Source organism: Amphiprion ocellaris, chromosome 20 (assembly GCF_022539595.1).
Source record: "Amphiprion ocellaris isolate individual 3 ecotype Okinawa chromosome 20, ASM2253959v1, whole genome shotgun sequence".
In the NCBI taxonomy this organism is placed as follows: Eukaryota; Metazoa; Chordata; class Actinopteri; family Pomacentridae; genus Amphiprion; species Amphiprion ocellaris.
The window spans coordinates 26023905-26049779 of record NC_072785.1 but is presented as its reverse complement, the minus strand read 5'-3'; the positions used below and the strand labels follow the sequence as shown (position 1 = coordinate 26049779).

General features: G+C 36.0%; 1 protein-coding gene across 1 annotated transcript; it reads right to left on the bottom strand.

The window, feature by feature from the left end:
- Positions 1–10495: 10495 nt before the first annotated feature.
- LOC111582099 (uncharacterized) lies at positions 10496–15221 on the bottom strand. Its single transcript, XM_055005970.1, has 4 exons — positions 14900–15221; positions 13156–13440; positions 12280–12507; positions 10496–10818 (listed from the first exon to the last, which is right to left on the bottom strand). The coding sequence occupies exons 1-4, from the start codon at positions 15216–15218 to the stop codon at positions 10496–10498; spliced, it is 1155 nt and encodes a 384-aa protein (XP_054861945.1). The 5' UTR covers positions 15219–15221.
- Positions 15222–25875: the final 10654 nt, after the last annotated feature.

Below are 25875 nucleotides of genomic sequence, written 5' to 3'. Positions count from 1 at the left end.
CAGTCCATTTTCACTTAAGTGCACCCAAAACTCTTCACCACAGATGAGACATTTTTACCTTTTTTAAAAAAAAAAAAATCAGTTCCCATCATTAATTTCATAACACATTATGTAAGTGATTGTAAACAGAAATACAGGTGCAGATAAATGTCTTCTGCATTTGACTTGTTGGTTTTCATAAGAATGATGTAAAAACTAGCTCTTCTTTGGCTGTGAGGGTACTTCAAAAAGTCCTCTGCCTCACCAGAAACATCATTCTATAAAGCTTCATATCATAGCCTGTCATCTTTTTTTTTTTTTTTTTTTTTTTTGGCTAGTGATGCTCTTTAAAAATCAACAGGGTATTTGATTACAGCTCTGGCTCCATTTCTTTGGTTTCACATGTGCATTCTCTGTTTTTTTAAAGGGAAACCTAATTTTTTTTGCCAGGTTACATTCGTTTCATGGCACAAATACGTTTCTAATACACGTATCTCTGCTGTTTATTTTATTTCTTCACTGTTGCTCCTTTTCGATCAACAAGTCACATTAAATAGGAAGGGACTTGTCGTCTTAGCTTCAAACAGGTCATGAGTCATATTTTAACCCAAACTGTGTTATTTTTCTAACACTAATAAAGGCATTTTGGTGCTTAATGTAAAAATGTGATATTTTCATAAACCTAAACACATAGTTTTGGTGCTTAAACGAAACCAAGAAGTGAATAAAAACCAAAAGGAAACTTAAGACTGACACTGAGCACAGAATTTGCTAAAAATCCAGCCTCTAGTTAAAATTTTCTTCCTCCCGATGTCCAGCTTTCCGACAACATTACAGGTGATAAATTACCTTTATTTCAACATCAAATTATCTTCCTCTCAACTTGAAAATGCAGTTTAGTTGTATATGAATGTAATTTTGAGTAGACAGGTTTGCTTCACCTAAGAATAATACTTCGAACATGTTTGATGTATTGTTTAAAGAACTAGTTATTACCTTCACCAGGCGAATAAGCTGAAAACATTCAATGTTTTTACTTTTTCTGAGTGACATTCCTATAAAGAATACAAATCAAGTGTTTTGAGGTTTGACTTTAAGAAAATAAACTTAAGAAAGTTTTATCATATCTGTGCCACTGTTGATTGTGATTGTTTCATTAATGACTAACTAGACTTATTAACTGGATTTATATCATTTATATCATATACTGTATTTTGTCATGCTGCCATTGTAGTCAACATTGACTGTAATTCTACTTTTGTGTCTTGCTTGTTTTGTTTTCTGCCCTTTGTTGTTTTATGACTCACTTTTGTCGCACCATGTCACTTATGTAGTCCTTGTGTCTTGGTCGTGTTGTTTTGTGCCTTTTTTTGTCGTTTCGTGACATTTTTGTCATAAGATGTCTCATTTGTGTATTGTTGTTTCTTGTTTGTGCCCTTTTTGTGGCATTATGTGTCATGTTTTTGGTCCTTTGTGTCTTATATATGTCAGGTTGTGTCATTTGTGTTTTATTTCTTATTTTTGTCGTGTTTCTTGTTTGTGGCATTTTCTGCCCTTTTTGTGTTGTTTTTGTACCTTTTATATCTCATTTTTGTCAAGTTGTCTTGTTTGTGTAGTTCTGTGTCTTGTTTGTGTCAATTTGTGCCCTTTTTGTATATTTTTGTCTTGTTGTTGTTGTCCTTTTGTGTCTGATTTTTATTTTGTATTGCGTGGTGTTTTGTTTTTGAAAATAAGCATGATTAATCCACATATAGTAAAGGCTCTGACCCTGCTGAACTTACCTGGCAGATATTTATGCATTTTTCAATTTATTTAATAATTTTCTAAACAAAAATCTCTACTCTGCTTGAGTAAATAAAACTCCAATTGTCAAAATTGGTTTTAAATGTAAATATATTTAATTTAATCTCAATTCTTATCATTTTGTCGCAAGTGATTTCCCTTTAACGTTGGCAAAAACCTCTCTGTGCAGGAAAAAATGTGGATAAACATGATAAATAAGGCTGAACCACTGAGCTGTCTGAGGAATAATTCAGAGCGGAGAGAGGAAGAGGTTTTTGTCAGGAGCAGATGGGTGTTTGAGGCACTGTGGCTGACTGGCTACACAGAAATACGTTGCAGTGTGTTCTCGTGCTTTCAGGTTGATTATGGAAAGCGAGCCAATTTTTTTTCACTCGTCAGATCTCCACCTAGTTTAAAATCTTTTCTGAATGGCTCTTCCACGCCGTCGTCTTTGAAATCAACGTATCCGTATCCGATGAGTTTCAGAGCCGTTTCTCCAGGTGACTTTTGGTACCAAAGCATCATTCTGTAGTCGCTTTTTTCGTGAGTGCAGAAAAGCTTAACTTCTTCATCCTCCTTTTTAAAGACAGCAAGAGGAGACTGATTGACTTGAACCCCCAGAGAAAAACCTGCTGTGAGCAAAATTGGACAGATTAATTGATTTAAAATTGAAAAACTGTACATCTGACTTAACTGAGAAGCGGTTGTTACCTGTGAGGAAATAGCAAATAATAAATCTAATCATCGTGCAGAGATGTGACTCGCGCACAGAGATAAAGTCATGGATGAAATGCAGTGTTTAGGTTATTACAGGGTGTTTCCTGTTTGTGCTTTCATGTGTTGTTTCAAGAGGAAACTCGTGAGATATATACGAAGATGGAGGAGGAGGAGTGGCTTCATATAGTTGTACCCTGAGCTGTTTATTGATTACTGCACTCTACAGTACAATATGAGGCTGTGCAGTTTAATGCTGTAACTAGACGTCCCAAAAATATACTGTATTTATGTAATTTATATCATTCTGTATTTATTTCATTTTGCCACTATAATCAGCATTGATTTTCACTGTACTTTTGTGTCTTGTTTATATTGTTTTGTGCACGTTTTTCATTTTTTTGTTTTGTGTGTCATTTTTGTTGTTTGATACCTTGTTTTTGTAGTTTTATGTCTTGATCGTGTTTTTTTTTTGCCCTTTTTGTATCGTTTTATGTCTTGTTTTTATTGTTTTATTGTCTTGATTTTGTCCCTTTGTGTCCAATTTTTGAGTAATGACTCATTTGTGGAATTCTTTGTCTTGTTTGTGTTGCTTCCTGTACCTTTTTGTGTCATTATTTTGTTGTTTTTTGTTGTTTTATGTCTTGTTTTTGTTTATTATGGCTTGGTTTTGTCCCTTTGTGTCTCATTTTTTAGTAATGATTCATTTGTGTAGTTATGTTTGCTTTTTGTTGCTTTATGTCTTGTTTTTGTCCTTTTTGTATCTCATTTTTGACGTGTTTTTTTTGTGGAGGTTTGTGTCTCGTTCATGCTGTTTTGTGCCCTTTATTATCAGATTGTGTCCTGTTTTTCTCATGTTGTCGTTTTCTGCCCCTTTGTGTCATTATTTAGTTTATTTTTGTTGTTTTATGTCTTGTTTTTATTGTTTTGTCTTGATTTTGTCCCTTTGTCTAATTTTTGATGTGTAATGACTCAGTTGTGTAGTTATATTTCTTGTTTGTTTTGCTTCCTGTACCTTTTTGTGTCATTATTTTGTTAATTTTTGTTCTTTTATGTCTTGTTTTTATTGTTTTATTGTCTTGATTTTGTCCCTTTTTGTTTCATATGTTGTCTTTGTGTAGCTTCATGTCTCCTTTGTGTTTTATGCCGTTCTTGCCATTTTGTGTCTCAGTTTTGTCATTTTCTGCCCTTTTTGTGTCATTATGTTTGTTTTTTGTTGCTTTATGTCTTGTTTATGCCCCCTTGTGTCTCATTTTTGTTGTGTTGTGTTTTATTTGTGGAGTTTTGGCTCCTGTTCATGTCATTTTGTGTCCTTTTTGTCTTATGTCGTGTTTGTCCTTATTTCATGTTGTCTCATTTGTGTAGTTTTATGTCTTGTTCATGCTGTTTTGTGCCCTTTTTTGTCAGATTGTGTATCGTTTTTGTCACGTTGTGTCTTGTTTGTGTTGTGTTCTTCCCCTTTGTGTCACTATTTTGTTTATGTCATGTCTCGTTTTTATTTTGTTCGTATCTCATCTTTTGTCACGTTTGTGTATGTTGTGTGGTTTTGTCTTATTCGTATTTTGTGCCCTTCACTTGGTCGTTTTTTTTTTGTCTTGTTTTGGTTTGTTTTATGTCTCATTTTTCTATTGTGTTTTGTTTGTGTCAGTTTGTTTGTTCAGTTCATACCATCAGATTTTTTTACAGTATACCACTGTTAAAGGTCATTCTGGTTTTCGGCTCCAAAAAGTATCCGACTACCACTACCTTTAGAATTTTCCTTACAGTAATTTACTACAGATCAGTTGTTAATTTTTAGTTTCTGAAACCCTGAAAGGCTGTCATGAAATTGCTGAATTGTCTTGAGTGCTCCAAAACTTAACAATATTGAATTTCCTGCTAAATTGAGAAACACTGGAAACTGCAACTTGGGAATGTTTGATTAAATTAATTAAAAATGATGGTCAAAATACTTTTTAAATGTATTTTAGCATTTAAATTATATCACCTCTTTTTTCCTCACCTGATTCCTCCACAAAACTGCTTTTTACTTTTGACAGATTTCATTACATCAAAAGTTATACTTGTCTGGTTTAATCCTCTGAACCCCAAAACCCACCAGCAGGCCAAAATTACACTATTTATCAGACCTGGAAACTGTAAAAATAGGAAAAATAATGATATTTTCAACTTTGTAATGGTCCTCAAACTAATCATTTGTGGCTTTCATTTTTTTCGGGGAAAAACAAGCAGATCTAAATTTAAAATTTTAATATTTAGTCAAAATCTAGATGTCTTTTAAATAGTTTTCTGAAAGCAGACAATTTGCATTAACCAGATTCTGCAAAAATCTAAAAATGCTGCGCTTGTACGTGGCAAAAATACTGAGATTTTTTGGCTTAACTTGCAGGCTGTGCTTGTACAGAGCAGATAAAATTAAAATGTGAGCCGTAAAACATCTAGACTTTTTTTCTAATGATTTACGGCATTTTTATTTTTTTATACAGCACAGAAGACATTTCTGAGTCCTCTCTACTTCTAATCGTGGTTGTGCTGTTTCAGAGGACTTCATATGGCAGTAAAAAATGAACCCATACTGAGTAAAAATGTGACGGGAGCAACAATGCTCAGAAACTCATGGGGTTCAGAGGGTTATTTAGAATACACCAAGACAATTTTAGTGCAGTACCATTGCCTGTTGATGATACGATGGCTTGAAACCAACATAAAACCACAAAGGCAGGTGTCTGACATCAGTTTATTCCAATTTGTATTCAAAACCACTGATGCAGTTTTTGTACAGTTCAGGGGGGATTTCTCTCATCGTGCTTCTCTCGCAGCACAGTAATAAACCGCACTGTGATCCTGTTCTGCTAGATTGATTATAAGAGACCCATTTTTTGCTGTGTTCTCACTCAAATCTCCAGAGATAGTAAAATCCTTTTTATACGGTTTTTCCATTGTGACGTCTTTTCGGTACAAATGTCTGATGAGTTTCATGGCTGTTTCTCCGGGTGGCCGCTGGTACCAAAGCATCACCCTGTAGTCAGTTCTATCATGGTTGCAGAAAATCTCCACTTTTCCAGGTTTTGTGATGATTTCAGGAGACTGACGGACATCAAGACTCAGACAAACATCTGGACAATGTAAAACAAGAAAACATACTTAGATTATGATAGGTGATAAATGAACATTTACACATCCAGAGGAATATTTCAAATGATTACCTGTCAGACAGAAAATTAAAAAGAAGATAATTTTGTCTTTTGTCAACATCGAACAGTCTGTTTAAAGCCTTCAGATGGCAAATAAAATGGTCAATTATAGAGTTTTTTGGATGTTAATTGCTGGAATCAGATCAAACTAAATGAGAATCAACACATGACTCAGCTGATAAGACTGTAAGTTAAAGAGGAAAAGGGAGGAGATAAAGAAACATCACATTACAGCTGAATATGCAGCTTTCTGGGAGGAGTTTTCTTTTTAGTTGTGCATTCTGGATTAGATGTTGTAATGAGTAATACAGGTAAATATTGGTAGGCTACACTACAGACAGTGTTCAGGATAGCAGTGAACTTAATACTAAATAATATCCATGATTGTGTCTTTATTATGTTGTAATCTGTTTGCTAATATTTGATCTGACCGTGATTATTTTTTCACAACTCTTTTAGTAATATAATATAATATAATATAATATAATATAATATAATATAATATAATATAATATATTAAAGTAATATAAAGTAATAATATAAAATTATACAATTTCCGTTTATATAGGAAAACAGCTCATTGAAACTAACACAAATTTCCTTTTTTGTCATTATTCTCATGTTATTTCCCACTGTTTGTGACATGTCCTTCTGCAATGGTTTCAATGCACCAACTGTTTATCTTGAGTTGCTTCACTTCTTATTGTAATATTAATGTTGTGGATTTAGTTTGATGTGAAACACCACAGCGCTGCTTTAGACACCTTTAGGTTTTCAGATAATTGAAAACTGAGAGCCAAATAGCTCAGAGGAGGTGATTTGTTGAATTTCTAGCAAAATGATGGTGGTCCAAATTGATAATACCAATCATCTGAAGCAAACAGAGGCATAAAATACTCAGAAACACATAGTTAAATCTTTCATTTCAATTATTTGTATGACAATATATTATAAAGTAAAACTTCATGATTGTGTCAAATTGTGGCTACTAGTCAGACTGCACCACCTCTATAGAAAATGCAAATTACAATACTTAATAGACATATCAGTGTTGACTGCTGTCGTTTTTCTGCGTCATTAATGACAGAAACAGAGAGTTTCTTCCTGAAGGAGGTGGGGACAGCAGCAGCTCAGCTACATTTAAAGCTACAGACACTGAAACAAGCTTTTTAGAACTGGAGTTATACAGTCATACTAAAATGAACCATCTTTGCGGTGTTTTGAGCAGAAAAACTGAAAGACTTCAATAATTTTTTTTTAAAAGGGGCACAATATGTGACCTTTAAATAGCATACCAAATTAAAATTGACTAAAACAAAGTTATTTCTGATACTAAAACATCAAACCAACATATACCACAGAGGCAGGTGCTCTGGAGCTTTTCTGATCAAAACCTCTGATTAAAAAAAACGAATGTAGAGTTTTTGTCATGTTCAGAGAAGAGTTGTGTCACTGTGCTTTGCTGGCTGCACAGTAATAAACTGCTCCCTGTTCAGGTCCAACAACTTGGATCTTTAGAGAGCCATTCTTTTTTGAACTGCCACTCAAATCTCCAATGATGTTGAAATTATCTTTATGCTGCTCTTCCACAGTGGGATCACTGACGTACAAATATCCGATAAGTTTCATGGCTGTTTCTCCAGGTGACCTCTGGTACCAAAGCATCTGAAAATAGTCAGTTTTATTGTGGCTGCAGAAAATCTGCACTTCTTCTCCAGGTTTTGTGAGGAAATCAGAAGGAGACTGATGGACTTCAACACCCAGACTAACACCTGGACAAAGTTTAAAAAAAATAAAAAATATTTAGATAGATGATCAATAAAAATAAACAAATCCATTTCCAAAGGGATTATTAAGTGATTACCTGTCAGGCAGAGAATTAGAAGGAAGATCATTTTGTCTTTTGCCGACATCAAACAAGCCTTTAGATGCCAGATAAAAATGTCATAGAGTTCTATAGACGTCAGAGACTGGAATCAGATCAAACTAAATGAGAATCAACATGATTGACCTGTTCAGACTGAGAGTTAAAGAGGAAAAGGAGGAGATGAAGAAACATCACATCACAGAATATGCAGCTTTCTGGGAGGAGTTTTATCTCAGTTTACTGTCGTGTGATATTTCTGTGGCTTTTGCCTCTGAATTCATATTTATTCCAAAACTGACATTGTAATAAGTAATAGATTTAGTGGTAGGCTACACTACAGTGTTAAGAAGAACAGTGAACTTTGGTTGAGTAATATCTATGAATGTATATATTTATAACTTACTCACCTATTTGCTGTTATTTGATGTGACAGTGATTATTTTTCACAACTGTTGTAATAATTTCCATCTGTCTGTATGAAAACAGCTTAATGAAACTAACACAAATGTCATGTTTCTATTATTAATATCAAATTATTTTCCACTATTTGCGACATCTCCTACAATAAATTCACCAAATGTTTATCTCAAGACACTTAATTCTAATTCTAACATTAACGTCATGCATTTAGTTCAATGTCAAACACTGCAGCACTGCTTTAGGCACATTTAGGTTTACAAATAATTGGAAACAAGGAGCCAAATAACTCGGAGGAGGCAGTTTGTTGGATTTTTAGCAGAGTTGTGGTCAAATGCGCTAATCCTACTCATCTGAACCTAACAAAGATATGAAATGAACAGAAGCACACAGTTAAATTGTAAATTGCAATAATTTATGACAATTATCAAGTAAAATTTCATGATTGAGACAAATGTTGGTTACTCAGACTGCACAACCTCTACAGAAAATGCAAATTACAGCACTGCAGTGTCGACTGCTGTCCTTTTTTCCACGTTGTCAATCACAGACACGGAGAGTTTTCTTCCTGAAGGGGGTAGGGACAGCAGCTCAGCTACATTTAAAGCGACAGACAGTGAAACAAGCTTTTTGCAACTGGAGTTATACAGTCATGCTAAAATGAACCATCTTTGCATTATTTTGAGCTGAAAAAACTGAAAAACTTTATTTTTTTGAAAATAGACACAATGCAGGACATTTACCTAGTAAAAATGGACTGAAACAATCAGATGTGAATTCAACAAACCAACATATAACCACAGAGACAGGTGCTCAGGAGCCTCTCCTGATCAAAACTACTGATGATAAAAAAAAAAAAACGAGTGTAGAGTTTTTGTCATGTTCAGAGAAGAGTTGTGTCACTGTGCTTTGCTGGCTGCACAGTAATAAACTGCTCCCTGTTCAGGTCCAACAACTTGGATCTTTAGAGATTCGTTCTTTTTCTTATTTCCACTCAAATCCCCAGTGATGTTGAAATTATCTTTATACTGCTCTTCCATCGAGAGAGTGTTGTAGTGCAGATATCCAATAAGTTTCATGGCTGTTTCTCCAGGTGACCTCTGGTACCAAAGCATCAGCCTGAAGTCAGTTTTATCGTGGCTACAGAAAATCTGCACTTCTTCTCCAGGTTTTGTGATGAAATCAGAAGGAGACTGATGGACTTCAACACCCAGACTAACACCTGGACAAAGTAAACAAAAGAAAAATATTTAGATGATGATAGATGATCAAAAAAAGAAACATTTCCATATTTAATGGAATTAAGTGATTACCTGTCAGGCAGAGAATTAGAAGGAAGGTAATTTTGTCTTTTGTCAACATTGATCAATCTGTTTAAAGCCTTTAGATGCCAGATAAAACTGTTATAGAGTTCTGAAGACGTCAGTTGCTGGAATCAGATCACAATAAATGAGAATCAACATGATTGACCTGTTTAGACTGAGAGTTAAAGAGGAAAAGGAGGAGATGAAGAAACATCACATCACAGAATATGCAGCTTTCTGGGAGGAGTTTGGTTTTTAGTTGTGCCTTCAAAACTAGACAATATAACAAGTAATATTACTTAATATTGGGTAGGCTACACTGCAAACAGTGTTGAGAACAGTGAGCTTTGACTAAATCATATTTATGAATATCTTTATCATGTACTCATCTATTTGCTATTATTTGATCAAACCCTAATTATTTTTCATGACTGGAATAAATCCAATTCTCTTGTATAAAAACAGCTGGATGAAGCAAACACAATTTCATTATATATATATTTCATAGTAGCACCAAATTTTTATGTGAAGTCGCTTGTCTTCTTATTTTAACATTAACGTTGTGAATTTAGTTCAGTGTCAAACACCACAGCAACGCTTTTTTTTACACATTTTGGTTTTAAGCTAACTGAAAACAAGGAACCAAATAACTTGGAGGAGGTGATTTGTTGGTCGAAGGCACTGGTGCAACTCATCTGATGCCAGCAGAAAAATGAAATGCACAGAAACAAGTAGTTAAATGATTTATTGCAATTATCAAGTACAATTTCATGATTGTGACAAGCTGTTACTCCACCTGCACAGTCTCTATAGAAAATGCAAAGTACATCAGCGTATCAGTGTCACCTGATGTCCATGTTTCCACGTTGTCCATCACAGACACAGAGAGAGTTTCCTTCCTGAATCAAGCAGGGACAGCAGCAGCTCAGCTACGTTTAAAGCTACAGACCCTAATGCAAGCTTTTTGGAACTGGAGTTACACAGTCATGGTAAAATGAACCATCTTTGCATTATTTTGAGTTGAATTAGTGAAAGATTTTAATATATTTGTTTAAAAGAGACACAATACAGGAGCTTTACGTAGCATACCTAGTTAAAATGGATCGAATCAATTGGATATGAAACGTCAAACCGACAAATAACCACAGAGGCAGGTGCTCTGGAGCTTCTCCTGATCAAAACCGCTGATGATAAAAAAACAAGTGTAGAGTTTTTGTCATGTTCAGAGAGGATTTTTGTCACTGTGCTTTGCTGGCTGCACAGTAATAAACTGCTCCCTGTTCAGGTCCAACAACTTGGATCTTTAGAGAGCCATTCTTTTTTGAACTGCCTCTCAAATCTCCAATGATGTTGAAATTATCTTTATACTTCTCTTCCACAGTGGGATCACTGTAGTACAAATATCCGATAAGTTTCATGGCTGTTTCTCCAGGTGACCTCTGGTACCAAAGCATCAGCCTGAAGTCAGTTTTATCGTGGCTACAGAAAATCTGCACTTCTTCTCCAGGTTTTGTGATGAAATCAGAAGGAGACTGATGGACTTCAACACCCAGACTAACACCTGGACAAAGTGAACAAAAGAAAAAATATTTAGATGATGATAGATGATCAAAAAAAGAAACATTTCCATATTTAATGGAATTAAGTGATTACCTGTCAGGCAGAGAATTAGAAGGAAGGTAATTTTGTCTTTTGTCAACATTGATCAATCTGTTTAAAGCCTTTAGATGCCAGATAAAACTGTTATAGAGTTCTGAAGACGTCAGTTGCTGGAATCAGATCACAATAAATGAGAAACAACAAGATTGACCTGTTCAGACTGAGGGTTAAAGAGGAAAAGGAGGAGATGAAGAAACATCATATCAGAGTATGCAGCTTTCTGGGAGGAGTTTTCTCTCACTCTACTGTCATGTTTAATATTTCTGTGACATTTGCCTCTGAATTCATATTTATTCTAAAACTGACAGTGTAATAAGTAATAGATTTGCTGGTAGGCTACACTACAAACAGTGTTGAGAATAACAGTGAGCTTTTGCTAAATAATATCTATGAATGTATATATTTATAACTTGCTTTCCTGTTTGCTGTTATTCGATCTGATTATTTTTTCTAATTGTTAGAACAATTTCCATTCATCTGGCTGAAAACAGCTGAATGGCCCTCACACAACTGTCATGTTTCAATCATTAAAATCAAGTTAATTTCCACTGTTTGCAACATCTCCTGCAATAAATGCACAAAATGTTTATCTCAAGTCACTTAATTCTCATTCTAACATTAATGTCATGCATTTAGTTCAGTGTCAAAGACTGCAGCACTGCTTTAGGCACATTTAGGTTTACAAATAATAGGAAACAAGGTGTCAAATAACTCGAAGGAGGCAGTTTATTGGATTTTTAGCAAAGAGTGGTGGTCAAATCCGCTAATACTACTCATGAACCTAACAAAGATATAAAATGAACAGAAGCACACAGTTAAATTGTAAATTGCAATAATTTATGACAATATATAGTAAAATTTACTGATTGTGACAAATGTTGGTTACTCAAACTGCTTGATATGTGTCCTTGATGGACATATCAGTGTCAACTGCTGTCCTTTTTTCCACATTGTCAAACACAGACACAGAGATGGTTTTCTTCCTGAAGGGGGCGGAGACCACAGCAGCTCAGCTACATTTAAAGCTACAGACACTGAAACAAGCTTTTTAGAACTGAAGTTGTACAGTCATGGTAAAATGAACCATCTTTGCATTTTTTGAGCTGAAAAACAGCATACCTAGTTAAAATGGACTGAAACAATTAGATAAGAAAACATGAAACCAACATATAGCCACAGAAACAGGTGCTCAGGAGCTTCTCTGATCAAAACCACTGATGATAAAAGAAAGAAAAGAGAGTTTTTGTCATGTTCAGAGAGGATTTTTATCATTGTGCTTTGCTGGCTGCACAGTAATAAACTGCTTCATGCTCTGGTGCCACGACTTGAAGGTTTAGAGAGCCGTTCTTTTTTTCATCTCCACCCAGTTTTCCAGTGATATTGAAGAGACCTTTATATGTCTCTTCCATAGTGGCATCATTGTAGCGCAAATATCCGATGAGTTTCATGGCTGTGTCTCCAGGTGACCTCTGGTACCAAAACATCTGCCTGTAGTCCGTTTCATTGTGGCTGCAGAAAACCTGCACTTTGTCTCCAGGTTTAGTGATGATATCGGAGGGAGACTGGCGGACCTCCACAGTCAGACAAACACCTGGACAGAGAAAGAAAATTAAAATGAAACGAGATAGAAAATCCATTTAATAAAACCTTAAACACATTAGCAGACATCAGAATCTGTTTTATTGCAAGTAGGTTTTCAGATATGAGGAATTTGATGTGGCGATCTGGTAAAATATAGAAAAGAGAATTTTTAAAGAGAATTTAAAAAGAAAGCAAATGTTGCACACCAAATAAACAAGGAAGGAGGAAGGAAATCCAAGGAATTTTAAGTGATAAAAAGATTTAATATGTGTGGAAATGTGCAAATTATGTACCTGAGTGTGTGCAGTTTTACAATGCATATGGTGTATTTACCTGTAAAGCAGTAGAAAAAGAGAAAATGAATCATGCTAATATCCATAAAAAAAAAAGACAAAACTATGTGCTGCAGAGTTTTAGGGATTAGATTTGCTGCGTTGTGACAGAAAATAACCTGACTCCTGAGCTGACTGAGGTTTAAATAGGAAAAGGAAGTGGAGACAGATAATAGCATCAAATCCAGAGCAGCTGACTGGAGGAGGCGTGTTCAGTTCTAATTTAAAACCATTGATTCTGATAAAAGTTGGCTCTGAGTTTTTGTGTTGAGGGGAGGAGGTTTGCAGTCAGTGTGCATAGCTAGCTGCACAGTAATACACTGCACTGTGATCTGCCTTTAGGTCGGCTATAAACAGAGAACCGTTCTTTGCCGTTTCTCCGCTCATATCTCCAGTGATGTTAAAGTTGCTTTCAAAAGGCTTCTCGTGTTCTATGGTGCCGTAATACACGTGTCCAATGCGCTTCAGAGCTTGTTCTCCAGCGGGTTTCTGGTACCACTGCATGAGAGTGTAGTCGGTTTTATTGTGGCTGCAGACCAGCTGGACTTTCTCTCCAAGTTTTCTGAGAACTTCTGCAGGAGTTTGGTGAACTTCAACACCCAGAGAAACACCTAGAAAGACAGAAGATGAACAGTCTGTGCAGAAACTAGAGAAGACATGTGATCCCTGAATGATTAAAGTGATTACCAATGAGCCAAAACAAGAGGAGCAACATGATGACCTCCCGTCTGAATTAACATTGAACGCTGAGTGCTTTACTGCTTCATTTACACCCTCCTGTTTAAAGCAGCTTCTTAAGGTTGAGCTGAGGAGTATTTCTGGAGCTGCTGCACCACCTACTGGAAAGACATGAAAGTAGTTTCTCACATCCATTCAACAAATGAATCCTCTCAAGTCCAAGCAGTTCCTGGGGCCCCTGCCCCCACCGTGGACTCATTTTGTATTACAATATAAATGCTGTGCCATGATGGAAAAGGCGCAATCATGGCTAGAAGTAGAGAGAACTCAGACATGTCTTCTGCGGCTTGATTTACAATTGTAAAAAATGAAAAATCAAAGTTGAATTTCTTTGATTATTAATTTTACACAAGTTGTAAAAGGCTGGAATCAACAAATAGAACATGTAAGTAAGTAAAATGTATTTATATTGCATCTTTCTTTAGACACACATCCTCCCACTTATGTACAATAACTGATACCTCATCAGTGCAATAACCGATACCTCATCCTCTTGAATATAATCTTCTACATATTTATAAGAAGAAAAAAAAATCATCTGTATATAATGTTTTTTCTGCAACTTTTGCACTGTGTTTCTTTTTCTTATCTATTCCTGCACTGCCTTTATACTTTTTTTCTTTCTGTTTAAACACAACCTGCAGTTCCGCCAAAAAGTCCCACAATTGTTGCCACGAGACTATTGGTTGCAGCAGTGTCACTAATGGCTTCTTTGTTTTAACAATAATTGCAGAATTTTTTGCTTCTGAGTTTTGATTATTGATTTGATTTAAAAAAATGGAAAAATCTGAAAAAAATATTTACATTTTCCCCATAACTGTTGTTAAAATTGGAGAAAAACAAGTCCTCCAGGTGTTTATTTGATTCTCTCCTGTCTGCTCAGTGTAAACACTGTCTGCAGTTCAGCCAAAAAGTCTCTGAATTTTTGTGAGGTGACTGTTGGTCCCAGCTGAGTCACTGATGGCTTCAAGGATGCATAGAAGAGTGCAGAATTTTTAGTTTTTTACAGAAACTACTTATGGTAAATAGTTTATTTTTTGCAAATTTTTACATGAGGCCTACAAAACAAAGTGATCTTGATGAAGTAACACAATTTTAAGCTTAGATTTGATTTATTTCCAAGGCACATGATTACTTCAAGGACTGAAGGTTAAAAAACAGATGATTTTCTCTGTTTTTACATTTTCTGGCTGATAAATGGTGTAATTTTTGGCAATTTTTTGCTTCCTAGATAACATGCCTCTCAAACCCACTGGTGGTTTTGGGGTTCAGCTTATTTATTGGCAAGTAGTTTTTGTACAGCTGCTCGTGCTTTTCACATCACTGTGTTGCTGACGGCACAAAAATACACTCCGCTGTCTTCAGGCTGCAAGTCTTTCACTGTTAGAGCCCCGTAGTCGATTTTTTCTTTGCTGGCTGTGTATTTGGTTTGAGAGGCTCCACCGTAGTCTGGCTGCCCACCATAAACAGTATAGACGATGAGGCTCATGGTCTCCCCTGGACGCTGCCTGTACCAGTACATCTGGTTGTGACCAGCATCTTTTTTGTGGCTGCAGTTCATCTCTGCATGCTGGGAAACGAAGCTCCAGCTGATGTCAGGGTGCTGGATCACATCCTGGCAATCACCTGTGAGAAGAAAATTCAACATCATTTGTAATTCTTTAAGAAAACAAGACTAATTTCACAACAGTTTCCATCAGCATACGTTTCCATGCTAATAATAATTCTAAAAACAACTTAATAGCCTGAACACCTCTAACACTTTTTAAAATTCTTTCACCTTGGAGCCACAGAGACAAGACTATACATGCAATGAGTATTTGAGCCACCATGGTGATATTTTCCAATGAGATGCAGCCACATCCTTACATACTGTTGCTATTTATGAAGGAAGGAGGGAGGTTAGAGTCATTCAGGACCTCCCATTCCAGCCCTCCCAGATTCTAATGATGAGAAAAACCAATGTAGGTTAGAAGCAGGTGCAACAGGCTGTGAGTTGTAGTACAGACCTCAGTGGCTGGGAGGTTTTTGTATTGAGGATCAGTGATATGTAGCACTGTGGTAACTAGCAGCACAGAAGTAAACTGCACTGCTGCTCACACTGAGACTGTTGATTGTTAATGTGCAGTTCTTTCCTTCATCTGCACTCCCTTCTATGGTCACATCCAGTCCTTTCTCTGGATTTCCAATGCTTGCTAGCATGTATCCGAGGAACTCTAGCTGTCTGTTCTGTTGCTTGTACCAGAGGATTCGATTGTAGCTGTTAATTCTGTGTGAACAGTGAATTATGGCTGATCCTCCAGGATTTTTGAACATGTTGAGTGGTTTCTGGTCGACTTTGTCACTGAGAGAGGAACCTGTTCAAAAAAGAGAAAATACAATATGAGCATAAACATTCATAAAACTAAATATTTGTACAAAATCCAGCTGAAATTGGAGTCAAGCTGTATTCAGGCACATTTACCATACAAAAACAGCTTTACCTGAAACCAGAATGGCCTTTAGAATAATAGTTAAGAACAATATGAGCATTTTGTGTCCTCTGAATGTTTGGTTATAATGAAGATTAAATGATAATATTATCAGTTAAAATTCATCGTTTCATTCAGTGCATCAGCAGTTCTACTGATGATTTCTAGCCTCCTTTCTGAGTGGACCCTCCTTTCAGCAAACATTTATGAAGTCGATAGATGGTGGAGTCAGAGTTGATGTTCCTCCTCTAAACATTCTGATCATGTCAACTTCCTGTTCACACCACTGGTGAAGATATACTGCCACCTAGTGGGGAGAAGGAATCAGGTCTGTGTGATATTTTGTTTATTTGTCACATGCAAAAATACATAAATTTTCACCAGATGACTTTAAAAACTGTGTCTGGAAAGAATTCATCATTATATTATTATTAGGTGATTTAATACGGGGGTGCATCTGCATAAAAAATACAGAATTGTTTTGAAGAAATCTGGAAAATTACCTTTTACTGTGATGACATTGAGTGTGAACTGGATGCAACCCTTCTGATAAGGTGTAAAACTGGCAAAGACACCCCAAAAATAATTTTTGCTTTGGATTCATTCAGATCTGACTTTGCACTCAGCTTACCAAACTTTGTGTTGTGGATTTAAATGGTCAAACAAATTAATTGTGTTGCTTCTGGTGGCAGCAACAATTACAAATGAGAGAACCTTTTTCTGGTGAACGTCATCCATTGTGTAATGTAAACTTCTAGAGCTGCATGATAACGGCCCAAATGATAACCAGAAATAGTTTGATCAATACTGAGATTATGCTTATTCATTTATTTTACAGACAAATATTTTTATTGTGGTTTGACATGTATCCGAAGCACTGCTGTCAGTTCAATCTTGTGCTACATTCCTGTTAAAATGTTTGCATCAAATTTTGACTTAAAGTTTTTCTTGAACTGAATTTAAGGCATCTCCTAGATGCAGAAAATAATTAAAGCTGTACCCAAAACAACTCACACACAGACTGTGGTAGATGTTAGTTCAGCAGCTGTGCATAGAGAAGCCTCTAGTCTCCACTCAGTTCCTGCAGCACAACAGCTCAGAACAGAGGATTTTAGAAGTAAACATGTTGATGATATTCCTTTTAATTGTGGGAAACCAAAATCATAACTGCCATTATTTTTTTGATAATTGTGCAGTCTTATAGCGGATATTGTGTGTTTATTGTTTTTTTTTTTTTTTTAAATAAATCTTCTTTTTCAGTGATTTTTTTCCTGTTCCTCACTTATTTCACTGTTCCCATAAGGAGTCTGTATGTCAACAAACTGTCTTATAAATAACGTGAAAAATAAAAAAGAATTCTTACATCAGACAGATTGCTCTTCTACATTAGTCCTGATGAATTACAATCGTACAAGTTTTTCTTTTTGCATCAAGCAGCAAAAGTCATTGTGGCATGATCTGTTTAAGTTTAATTGCTTGACTTCACATCGCAGTCATTGCTATTATGATGTTTTGTGCAGCTCTAGAAGGAATACAGGTGCAGGAGGCTGAGAGCTGTTACATGGAGATGAAAGAAAAAGTCTGATGAGGAGGTTTTTGTATTGAGGATCAGTGATATGTAGCACTGTGGTAACTAGCAGCACAGAAGTAAACTGCACTGCTGCTCACACTGAGACTGTTGATTGTTAATGTGCAGGTCTTGTCCTTGTTTGCATCCCCTTCTATTTTCACATCCTCATCTACTTCACTGTCTTTATTTTCAGTAGTTAAATACATGTTTCCCAGGTACTGTAGCTGTCTATTCTTGAGTTGTTTGTACCAGTAGATTTGATTGTAGCTGTCTATACTGTGTGAACAGCGGATTTTGGCTGTTCCTTCAGGACTTTTGATCATATCAGTTGGATCTTGGCGAACTTTGTCACTAAAAGAGGAACCTGTTGAAAAGAGATCAACAAAGCATCAGATAAAATACAACAGGAACACGAAGGCTGCTGATCTGAAATTAATAGTAAAAAGTGTCAAATAATGTAATATTGCAGCTGAAATAGCAAATCTACGACAGTTTTTTCCTGAGAATGTAAATAAAATGCTGATGACATTACCTGAAAGCAGAACAGAGTTAAAAGTAATGCTGAGGAAGAAGACGATCATTTTTTTGTTGTTTGATTGTGTTGAAGAAAATCAGATGAAATTAAGGTCATTTAGTTGCAGCAGTGAATAAAAGTGTTCCAGTGAGTGTTTCCAGCCTTCTTATTGAGTAAACCCTCCCAGTTATTATGTGGGTGGTGTCACTGTGTGTCCTCCCATTATGAAAAATGATAACTACAGCATCATTTCAACAAGTTTATGTACACCAGAGGATTTAAGATCCAGATAATGATTCACTGAGGAAGGAGTGCAGGTGCAGGAGGCTGAGAGCTGTTACATGGAGATGAAAGAAAAAGTCTGATGAGGAGGTTTTTGTATTGAGGATCAGTGATATGTAGCACTGTGGTAACTAGCAGCACAGAAGTAAACTGCACTGCTGCTCACACTGAGACTGTTGATTGTTAATGTGCAGGTCTCTCCTTTATCTGCACTCCCTTCCATCTCCATGTCTACATCCAGTCCTTTCTCTGGAACTGGACTGCCTGCTAGCATGTATCCCAGGAACTGTAGCTGTCTGTTCTCTAGTTGTTTGTACCAGAGAATTCTATCATAGCTGTCTATACTGTGTGAACAGCTAATTTTGGCTGCTTCTCCTGGATTTTTGTACATGTTGGTTGGTTTCTGTTTGACTTTGTCACTGAGAGAGGAACCTGTTAAAAAAGAGAAAATACAACATGAGCATGAACATTCACAAAACAATGTAGGACTAAATATTTCTTTAAAAATCCAGTTGAAATTAAAGATGAACTTTCATCAAGCACATTTACTGTACAAAAACAGCATTACCTGAAACCAAAATGATGCTAAAAGGAATACTTAGGAATAAGATGAGCATTTTGTGTCCTCTGCACGAATGTTTGGTTATAATGAAGATTAAATGATAATATAGTTAAAATTCATAGTTTCCTTCCACGCATCAGCAGTTCTACTGATGATTTCCAGCCTCCTTTCTGAGTGGACCCTCCTTTCAGCAAACATTTATGAAGTCAGTAGATGGTGGAGTTATCATTGATGTTCCTCCTCTGAACATTCTGATCATGTCAACTTCCTGTACACACCACTGATGAAGATATACTGCCACCTAGTGGGTAAAATGAATTATTGATTAATTTGGAAAGGATTCATCAGTCTCTCATTGTGTACCACTGGCAAAGACATCCACAATATATTTTTTGCTTTGGATTCATTCAGTTCTGACTTCAAACTCATCACACTGAGCTTTGTGGTGCTGATTTAAATGGTCAAGCGAAGTAGTTGTGTTGCTTCATGTAGTGTCAAGAATTGCAAGAAACTGGCAGCAAAGTACCTGTTTTTGCTCAACATCGTTCTTTATGCCGCCATTATACTTCTATAGAACTGACCAAGTCTGCGCAAATATGGCCATAAGAATAGTCATGGTTACTTTATTCAGTGTAGTGGCAAAATATTTTTGTTGCTTTTTGACATTTATATAAAGCACTGCTTTCAGTTCCATGTTGTGCGGCATTCCTGCTGAAATTTTTGCATGAAAATAACACCTATATTAAAGTTCTTCCTCAACTGAATGTAGTGCATCTCCTAGATGCAAAATACACGTAAAATTGTACCCATAACTTCTCATTTATTGCCAGTCTGCTTATCGATAGACAAAGTTTATCATTCTCTGAACTCCTCACATGCAGCCTGTGGTAGATGTTGGTTCAGCAGCTGTGCACAGAGAAGCCTCTAGTCTTCACTCAGTTCCTGCAGCACAGCAGTTCAGAACATTTTGACAGCGAACATCACAGTTAATCATGTTTGTTTAATTGTGGGAAGCCTAAATCATAATGGTGATTAATATTCTGTTAATTGTGCAGCTGTCAAACTGACATTGTGCTTTTTTTTGCAACCAAATCTGTTTTTCATTGATACTCATCTGTTTCTTGCTCATTTCACTGTGCATGTGTTGAGTCTTCATGTTAAACAAACTTGTTGCAAATAACACCGTAAAACTAAATAAAGCTTAAATTAAAGGGCACATCAAAAACTTTGTCTTGTTTATAAAGTTAATTGAACTCTGTGTATCCAAGAACCCTTAAACCAGACAGATCCCTGTTGTGGTTCATTCAAGTAAAAAAAGGAACAGTGCAAGTTTTCTTTTTGTATTGAGCAACAAAGATACTTGTGGCATGATTTGCTTCAGTTAAATTTTATGCACACCACTGGGTTTAAGATCCAAATAATGACTTACTGAGGAAGGAGTGCAGGTGCAGGAGACTGAGAGCTGTTACATGGAGATGAAAGAAGAAGTTTGATGAGGAGGTTTTTGTATTGAGGATCAGTGATATGTAGCACTGTGGTAACTAGCAGCACAGAAGTAAACTGCACTGCTGCTCACACTGAGACTGTTGATTGTTAATGTGCAGTTCTTGTCCTTGTTTGCATCCCCTTCTAAGGTTATCTCCACTCCATCTTCAGGATATCCCTTGTTCAAATGCATGTATCCCAAAAATTGTAGTTGTCCATTTCCTAATTGTTTATACCAGAGAATTTGGTTTTAGCTGTCTATTCTGTGTGAACAGAGGATTTTGGTTTGCTGTCCTTGTTTTTCATGTATATCAGTTGGAGTCTGGTCAACTTTGTCACTGAGTAAGGAACCTGTGGACAAAGAATCAATAAAACAAAATCAAAAAATCTAATATTATTAGGATGAATCCTTCACTATCACCCAAAAAAAGCTTTTAATACATCACCTGAGACCAATATGATGTTAAAAGTTAAGCAGAGACCAGTGATGATCATGTCGTGTTTCATGACTGAATTTAAGAACATCTTTTGTTTCTGCAACTATGTTTCTATAACTTTATATGCACTTCTACTGATTATATGTGTCACATTTCTGGATAAACCCTCCCATCAAGAAAACAGCTTTTTTTTTCCAAGTGGGAGGTTCTCTTCCTGAACTACTGCTATACACTACAGACACAGTGCCACCTAATGACAGGATTCAAATTAGTAATTAGATAAAACAGAAACAACAAAACAAGCCTGGTCTAACATTAGAATATTGCATTTTATTTTGCAACTCTGAGTCCAAAAATTGCAGTTGAGCTTTAATAGAAGAGACAGTGCAACCTTTTCAGAATCATGGATTTTGTTGTTGTTGTGTTTATTTTTTTGAAGGTGTTAATTTTGTTCAGATGTTGAACTATAAAGTTAAAATGTTATCATCAACAAACCTAACTTTAGGTATCACAGTCAAGCATACAACATGCAGCTTCTTTTCTCAATATTCTCTGATGACTTACGTCTCATAAAATAGCCACATTAATTCCATAATGTCTTACAGTCCTGCTAAAATCTTTGCATTTAAATTAAACCTAAATTAAACAGCATGTCAACAAACTCTGTTATCATGTTTATAGAGTTAATAAAACTCCCTACATTGTAGAATCCTTGGATTAGACAGACTTCTCTTGTAATTTAGTCATGAAAAATGTGACGTGGAAATTTTGTTTTTTTGTTAAGCAGAAAACATAGTTGTGGCATAATTAAATCGCTTCAGTTCACATCACAGTGTTGTGCAGATCTAGAATGAATCCAGGTGCAGGAGGCTGTGAGCTGCAGTACAGAGATGAAAGAAGAAGTCTGATGAGGAGGTTTTTGTATTGAGGATCAGTGATATGTAGCACTGTGGTAACTAGCAGCACAGAAGTAAACTGCACTGCTGCTCACACTGAGACTGTTGATTGTTAATGTGCAGGTCTGGCCTTTATCTGCACTCCCTTCCATCTTCACATCCTCATCCAGTCCTTTCTCTTTGTTTTCATTAGTTTTATACATGTATCCCAGGAACTGTAGCTGTCTGTTCTCTAGTTGTTTGTACCAGTAGATTCGATCATAGCCGTCTATACTGTGTGAACAGCTAATTTTGGCTGCTTCTCCAGAATTTTTGTACATGTTGAGTGGATTCTGGTCGACTTTGTCACTTAGAGAGGAACCTGTGAAAAAAAGAGAAAATGCAGCATGAGCATGAATATTCATAAAACAGAATAACACAAAATACTTTTTAAAAAATCCATCTGAAATTAAAGACTAGTTGTAATCAAGTGAATCTACTGTACAATAAACAGCATTACCTGAAACCAGAATGGTGTTAAAAGTAATACTTAGGAACAAGATGAGCATTTTGTGTCCTTTGAATGTTTGGTTGTAATGAAGATTAAATGATAATATAGTTAAAATTCATCATTTCCTTCCGTGCATCAGCAGTTCTACTCATGATTTCCAGCCTCCTTTCTGAGTGGACCCTCCTTTCAGCAAACATTTATGAAGTCAGTAGATGGTGGAGTTATCATTGATGTTCCTCCTCTGAACATTCTGATCATGTCAACTTCCTGTTCACACCACTGGTGAAGATATACCGCCACCTAGTGGGGAGAAGGTGTTATGGCTGTGTGATTCATAAATTTTTTTGTATTTTATCTTTCTAAAATGGTGTAAAACTGACTTTTTTGCTTTGGATTTATTCAGATCTGACTTTGGACTCATCATACAGAGCTTTGTGGTGCTGATTTAAATGGTCAAACTAATTAGTTGTGTTGCTTCACGTGGTGGCAACAGTTGCAAGAGAGCGTACCTGTTGTTAGTGAACCACGTTTAGTAAATGGTCCCTTCTGTAGCCAAAACATTTCTTTCTTCCCAAATGATACCCCACATAATTTTGAACAGTATTAAGATGACTTTTTTTTTTGCAACAAAATATTTTATTTCGCTTTCACATTTATATAAAACACTGTTTTCAATTCCATGTTGTGCTATTTTCCTGCTGATTTTATTTATTTTTTTTTTGCTTCACAATATGAGTAAAATTAAAGTTCTTCTTCACATGAATGTAGGTCATTTCCTGGATGCAAAATCTAAACAAAATTGTCCCTCAAACTGTTGACATTCCTGTTGCAGTAGATGCTAGCTCAGCAGCTGTGCACAGAGAAGCCTCTAGTCTCTGCTCAGTTACTGCAACACAATTTTGAAAGTGAATATCACAGTTAATCATGTTTATTTGATTGTGGTAAGTCAAAGTCATGATTGTGATTAATATTCTATTAATAACTCAACCTCAGAAGTGACATTGTAACTTTATTTTTGCAAGCAAGTCTTTGTTTTTTTCTTTCTCTCCTGTCCTTTGCTCCTTTTGTTGTGCATGTAGGAGACTATATATCAACAAAGTATGTCTTAAAAATCAGTGTATTCAAGAATCCTTAATCTAAACAGACTTCTCTTGTAGATTAGTCACTAAATGAGACCCGTAAAAGTTTTTCTTTGCGTATAAACTTACAAAAATATTTGTGGCATGATGTGGTTAGGTTAAATCACCTGACTTCACTTTGCAATGTCTCTCCTGAAATGATTTATAATGCAGATCTAGAATGAATACAGGTGCAAGAGACTGAGAGCTGCAGTTCAGAGATGAAACAAACTGTTTGAGGAGGTTTTTGTATTGAGGATCAGTGACATGTAGCACTGTGGAAACTAGCAGCACAGAAGTAAACTGCACTGCTGCTCACACTGAGACTGTTGATTGTTAATGTGCAGTTCTTGTTCTTATTTGCATCCCCTTCTATGGTCACATCCACTCCTTTCTCTGGATTTCCATTTTTTATGTTCAGGTATCCCAGGTACTGTAGTTGTCCGTTTAATTGCTTGTACCAGAGGATTTTATCATAGTTGTCTATTCTGTGTGAACAGTAGATTTTGGCTGTTTGTCCTTGTTCTTTATATATATCAGCTGGAGTCTGGTCGACTTTGTCACTGAGTGAGGAACCTGTGGAAAGAGAATTGATAAAACAACAATTTATAATCTAATATCATGAGGAAGAATCCTGAACTATCATCCAAAAATGGTTTTAATACTTTACCTGAGACCAATATAATGTTAAAAGTTAAGCAGAGACCAGTGATGATCATGTCGTGTTTCATGACTGAATTTAAAAACATCTGTTGTGACTGCAGCTATGTCTTTGTAACTTTATATGTACTTCTACTGATTATTAGCGTCACATTTCTAGATAAACCCTCCCATCAAGAAAACAGCTTTATTTTTCAGATGGGAGGTTCTCTTCCGACCTGCTGCTATATAGTACAGACATGCTGCCACCTATTGAAAGGAATCAAAATAACAACTAGATTTATAAAACAATACAACAAAGTAGTGTATCAATAGAATGTTTTTCTTTATTGAGTCTGAAAATGCAGTTAAACTTTACTAGAAGAGGCAGCACGTCTTTCAAAGTCATGTTTATTTTTTTTTTGCTTTGAAGGTGTTAGTTTTGTTCTGACACTTACCCATAAAGTTAAAATGTCTTTATGTAACAGAAATCTCCTTCCATTCAGTCTATGGTATATTGTAGCTCGTCAGAGAAGCCTCTAGTCTTCACTCAGTTACTGCAGCACAGAATTTCACAAGTGAATTTCTTAGTTGATCGTGTTTTTTTAATTGTAACAAGCCAACATGTAGAGCAAGATTAATATTCCATTAATTGTGAAGCCTTATAAGTGACATTATGCTTCTTTTTTGCAACCTAATCATCCTTTTTAGTGTCTCTCTCTCATTTCTTGCTAATTTTGCTGTACACATGTCTAGTCTGCATGTCAACAAAGTGTGTCTTGTAAATAAATTTGTAAAACTCAGTGTATCCAAGACTTCATAAATCTGACAGACTCCTCTTGTAGTTTAGTCATGAAAAATGTGAACTGTGCAAGTTTTCTTTTTGTATTAAACAGCAAAAATAGTTGCCGCATGGTTTATTTAATTTAAATTGCCTGACTTCACATCACAGTGTCTCTCCTGAAATGTTGCATTGTTCAGATCTAGAAGAGTGCAGGTGCAGGAGGCTGTGAGCTGCAGTTCAGAGATGAAACAAACTGTTTGATGAGGAGGTTTTTGTATTGAGGATCAGTGATATGTAGCACTGTGGTAACTAGCAGCACAGAAATAAACTGCACTGCTGCTCACACTGAGACTGTTGATTGTTAATGTGCAGTTCTGTCCTTCATTTGCATCCCCTTCTATGGTCACATCCTCATCCAGTCCTTTCTCTTTGTTTTCAGTAGTTGTAGACATGTATCCAAGGAGCTGTAGCTGTCTGTTCTTTAGTTGTTTGTACCAAAGTATTACATAATAGCTGTTAATTCTGTGTAAACAGCGGATTTTGGCTGTTTCTCCAGGATTTTTGAACATGTTGGGTGGATTCTGGTCAACTTTGTCATTGAGAGAGGAACCTGTTTAAGAAGATAAAGTACAACATGAGCGTGACGCCTGCTGATCTGAAAAACTAAAATGTAAATATATGTGTCAAATAATGCAATATAACGGCCAAAGTAACAAATCTACAGATTTAGTTAAAAACTTGAATACAAATGCTGATGACATTACCTGAAACCAGAACAGAGCCAAAAGTAATGCAGAGGAAGAAGACGATCATTTTGTTTGTTGTTTGGTTGTGTTGAAGAAAATCAGATGAAATTGAGGTCATTTAGTTGCAGCAGTGAATAAAAGTGTTCCAGTGAGTGTTTCCAGCCTTCTTATTGAGTAAACCCTCCCAGTTATTATGTGGGTGGTGTCACTGTGTGTCCTCCCATTATAAAAAATGATTACTACAGCATCATTTCAACAAGTTTATGTACACCAGAGGATTTAAGATCCAGATAATGATTCACTGAGGAATGAGT

Bases quoted from the DNA above. Each gene is read 5' to 3' on its own strand.
- LOC111582099 (XM_055005970.1), bottom strand. From the start codon at position 15,218: ATGATGTTGAATTTTCTTCTCACAGGTGATTGCCAGGATGTGATCCAG. The intron at 13,441-14,899 runs GCAACACAGTGA...CTGTCTTTCTAG, and splicing joins AGTGTATTTTTGTGCCGTCA to GTGTTTCTCTGGGTGTTGAA. The intron at 10,819-12,279 runs GTGGAGATGAAA...CACTTTGTCCAG, and splicing joins CAATATCACTGGAAAACTGG to GTGTTAGTCTGGGTGTTGAA.